The 3963-nt window shown below is 39.8% G+C and overlaps 1 protein-coding gene across 1 annotated transcript in view; it reads right to left on the bottom strand.

Annotated features, from left to right (window-relative positions):
- Positions 1-444: 444 nt before the first annotated feature.
- Positions 445-3963, bottom strand: part of azi2 (5-azacytidine induced 2) — a 17673-nt gene continuing 14154 nt past the window's right edge. Inside the window, exon 8 of the mRNA XM_028580382.1 lies at positions 445-2714. Within this exon, the coding sequence (XP_028436183.1) occupies positions 2272-2714 (443 nt within the window). The 3' untranslated portion in view covers positions 445-2271. The remainder of the gene's footprint in view (positions 2715-3963) is intronic.

The raw sequence follows: 3963 nt of genomic DNA, 5'->3' as shown, positions 1-3963 counted from the left end.
ACAAGCTAATAAGATATTCTTACTTCTTATATGTACAGTGTGCAATTACATTAGTTTTTTCTTTTTCTAAAGCCTACTTTTTCCCTCTCCAAATTGTTTGTATCATTTGAAAACCCTAAGGTATTCAATGAGAAGCCGGAACCAAGAAAAGTTTAGCATTTTTAATGGCTACGTGACTTCTAGCTGCTAACATCTGAGACTCTGCTAGTTGATGCATAGTTTCAGCAGTAGTATTATGGATGCCTTGTGATGGATTTTTTCTGTTTTAGAGACTAAGTGTAAAAAAAAAAAAAAAAAAAAAATACTAGGAGTCTACAAGAACAGGAAGCCAAAAAAAAGGTTATTGCTGGTTTCAACTGTAAAGTTGCTTGATGTGCCAAAGCGTCCAATTTGAACAACAGAACCGTATTGCTAAACTGAGTAGAAACACAGCAACACAGTCACTTCCTTATCCTTCGTTTAATTGATCATATTTACAAACAGTCTGAAGTGCAGTAAATCTAAAATATAATCCATATCTACTGTACATTGCATTTTGGTTTGCAAATAGTTTACAGAAGTATGAAACTACTGCTGTAAAATAACATTTCTTAAAAATTAACAATAAGACCACAGTTTTGAAACAGACTGAAGAAAATGGAAAAAACAAAAGTATTTTCAACAACCAAGGGCCTTTGTGCTTTGTGCACCTAATTGTCAAGTCACAGCTCACATTTCTTCAAGTTAATAGACTTGTAGTCTTGCCACCATCGCAGAAAGCTCTTATAAACATCAGAAGGGGTGGGGGGAGAAAACAACAAAGCCTATGGTTTGGAGTGCAAAACCGCGTTTGGCAGAGTACTGAAGCCCACCATATACATTTATACAGATATGCACATTCTTCCCTCTGGGAATCTTTGTATTCTACGCATAATTGTGTTTTATTTTGTACATCATTCGGTTGTTTATAATCATGTGACTTAAAAAGAGAATTCAAAGAGAAACTACTCCCCCTCACACAACAACCTGCCTCATACTGCAAAACAAATGTACCATAGATTAACATCAGCACAGTACAGAGTTCAGATACATTTTCTAGAATTCAAAATCACCGCAGGTTTCCAACTTAATCAGTGTGTGAAGCCTTTTCCACAAGTGCTTCACATTTAAAAACATCCAACAATGCACAGCCTTACATCTTACACGTCCCTTTACAACCAAGAAAAGAAAACGACACAAGGTACTGTCTGACGCTAGTTCTGAGAGAATGTGATAGCCAGCAGGTTTAAGGTTGAGGCTTGAGTTTTGAAGTCAACACTTTTTCTAGTGCCAGTGAGGGTGCAGTGGTTTATTTCAGAAAGCAAGAACGTTTTTAAATTAAAAATAATTTGCTACTCACTACGCAATATCCTTAAAAATCCAAATACTGTAAGTGCATTCTCAAAAATGATTTGGTAAGCATTGGTAGATTGACAGCCTACTTTGATATTGATCCATAAGGACTTAACAAAAATAACAATTCTGAGAGAGAGAAAAAAAAAAGATGCCATTTGGTAGCTGTTATAATTTAGAACAAAGAATATGATTATCCTACAGTTACTCTATGGCCTTCGTCACAGTACAAAAACAATCACATCAAGACCTCATACTACTCATCTCCTTTACATGATCATGAGACATACATGGGACTACATACCTTGTATACTTTACAGCGATCAAATGTAAAAAGACTTGCATTGGAGAGAGTACAGTTTTACAAATCCTAGTACGATGCTGTGGCCCCAGTGATCACTGGCCACAGGGAATGGAGAAAGAGGCCCTTTGAGCCCTATTAGGTTTATTATGACGATATACAGATACAGGCTGGCAAAAGATGCCCACACACTGATCTGCACACACAGGCACACTCTGATGTGTGTATATGCACACAGAAATAAAACTGCTTGTACGCATGCTTGCACACACCTATGCATGTGCGTACAAGGACGCGTACACACCGACAAACTATTTATTCTGCTCATCAAATGTTCCTCTGCAAAGTCCGTTATGTTCACCGATGCGGTGTGCAGAGATAAGTCTTTACCTCCAAAAAAAGGCCTCCTCTGGCCTCTATTAGCTCCCGCAACGAGCAGGTCCAGTGCAGTCCATCCCAGAGGAGTGGTCTTATCAACTTAAGGCAGGTTAGGTGGTAGCTATGTGGCAGGGTTGGAGAGTCCATTCATTCATCCATTCGTTTATTTTCCATCCAGTTACACACTATTTAATCATCTATTCTCCCATCGAAGTTTCCCCTCAATAGGGCTTGGCCCACTCGGCACTGGGGGGGCTCCTGGGACTGCAATTTCCGATTGAGGATGAGGAGTTGGATGCAGCGGAGTGTCCCTCCCAGAACATGGCATCACTGGGTTTGGGGGGGCTGGGGAAGGAGCGCGAGCTGTCATCCAGGGAGGCTTGGTTCAGGGGAGGCGGGGGCAGGACGACCGAGCACGTGTCGCTGCCAACCAGAGCCTCTCCTGAACAGCTCTGGGAGGGCCAGGGCCCGTTGTACCAGCAGTCCTCCGACAGGCTGTCCGGCAGCACGGCGCCTGACGGGCCGCCGGCAGGAGGGCAGGGGCGGCCGGAGCACGAGGGGAGGGGGGGGGCACTAGGGGGGCGAGGCACTGACGCCCGAGGAACTGCGCGGTGGTTGTTCTTTTCCACGTCGTCCAGACACTGGACTGGAACTGTGGAGGCAGCTAGAGACAGACGGAGGGGTGGGACGGTGGGAGGACAGAGGGAGGAAAGATGAGAGCAAAAGGCACATAAAGTTGTTTATGAGATCTGCTAATGTTTGCACTGTATTTCCAAGAAATACAAAACAATATTTTGACTATCCTTCCAATTGGTAATGATAATACTAATTTCACTGTGATGATATGGGGACATGGTCTAACAGAGGGCAAAGACACCACACAACCTGTCCATTGCCAAAAGGTGACACTGGATGCTCTGTCAGATTCTTGGTTCTTTTTTTTTTTACTTATTCTTTGGTCATATATTCCTAATTCATATTTTTTTTTAAATTTTTTTATACATTAATTTATTTAGACAAAGTTATTGTATGGCTGAAAAGATAGAATGGAAAAATGAAAAAAAAAAAGCTTTTCACTACCTTAATATTTGGCATACAGTTCAATTTGAGTGCACTTCAACTGCAACTGTAAACACATTGATAGAGCACAAAAGATTATGGGTGTGATAAATCAAAGCAATGTATTTATGTCTGAAGAGTTAATTGGCATTACTGTAACTACTGAATTTTGTAGACATACTGTATGTGCATTATTAAAAGCTATAGGTCAGAAATAGATATCACTTTACATTTACTTCTCAACTTACAGTTCATTTCTACATCCATGATAAGTAGACAAACAATAAGTGACAGATGATCCATTTTTCTATGTAAAAGGTGGTGAGGTGTGTATTAGGGCTGCAACTAACGATTATTTTCACTGTCCATTATTCTGTCGATTACAAGTATTTTGTCAATTAATCGATTAGTTGTTTGGTCTATACAATGTCAGAAAATTGTGAAAAATGTCGATCAGTGTTTTCCAAAGCCCAAGATGACGTCCTCAAATGTCTTGTTTTGTCCACGAATCAAAAGTATTCTGTTTACCGTCATATAGGAGTGAAAAAATAGAAAACATTCACATTTAAGAAGCAGAGATTCTTTTTTATTTCTTTCTAAAACCGATAAATCTATTATCAAAATAGTTGCTGATTAATTTGATAGTCGATAAATTGACTAATCTTTGCAGCTCTAGTGTGTAGGATTTTTTTTCTTTAAACTACATGGTATTTGTGATATCAAGCTGCCAACATAAATGAAGACATCTTCTCTTTTTTTCTCCCAACAGCTGGAAGAGCTTTCCTTTTGTATTTGGCACCGCTGTCGCACCTCTGTACTTATTTACACATGGATTAAACTTAGGTTTCTAAAGA

The sequence above is a fragment of the Perca flavescens genome, chromosome 6 (genome assembly GCF_004354835.1).
Source record: "Perca flavescens isolate YP-PL-M2 chromosome 6, PFLA_1.0, whole genome shotgun sequence".
Lineage (NCBI taxonomy): Eukaryota > Metazoa > Chordata > Actinopteri > Perciformes > Percidae > Perca > Perca flavescens.
Note: the sequence above shows the minus strand (reverse complement) of the source record. Positions and strands in the feature narration are given on the sequence as shown.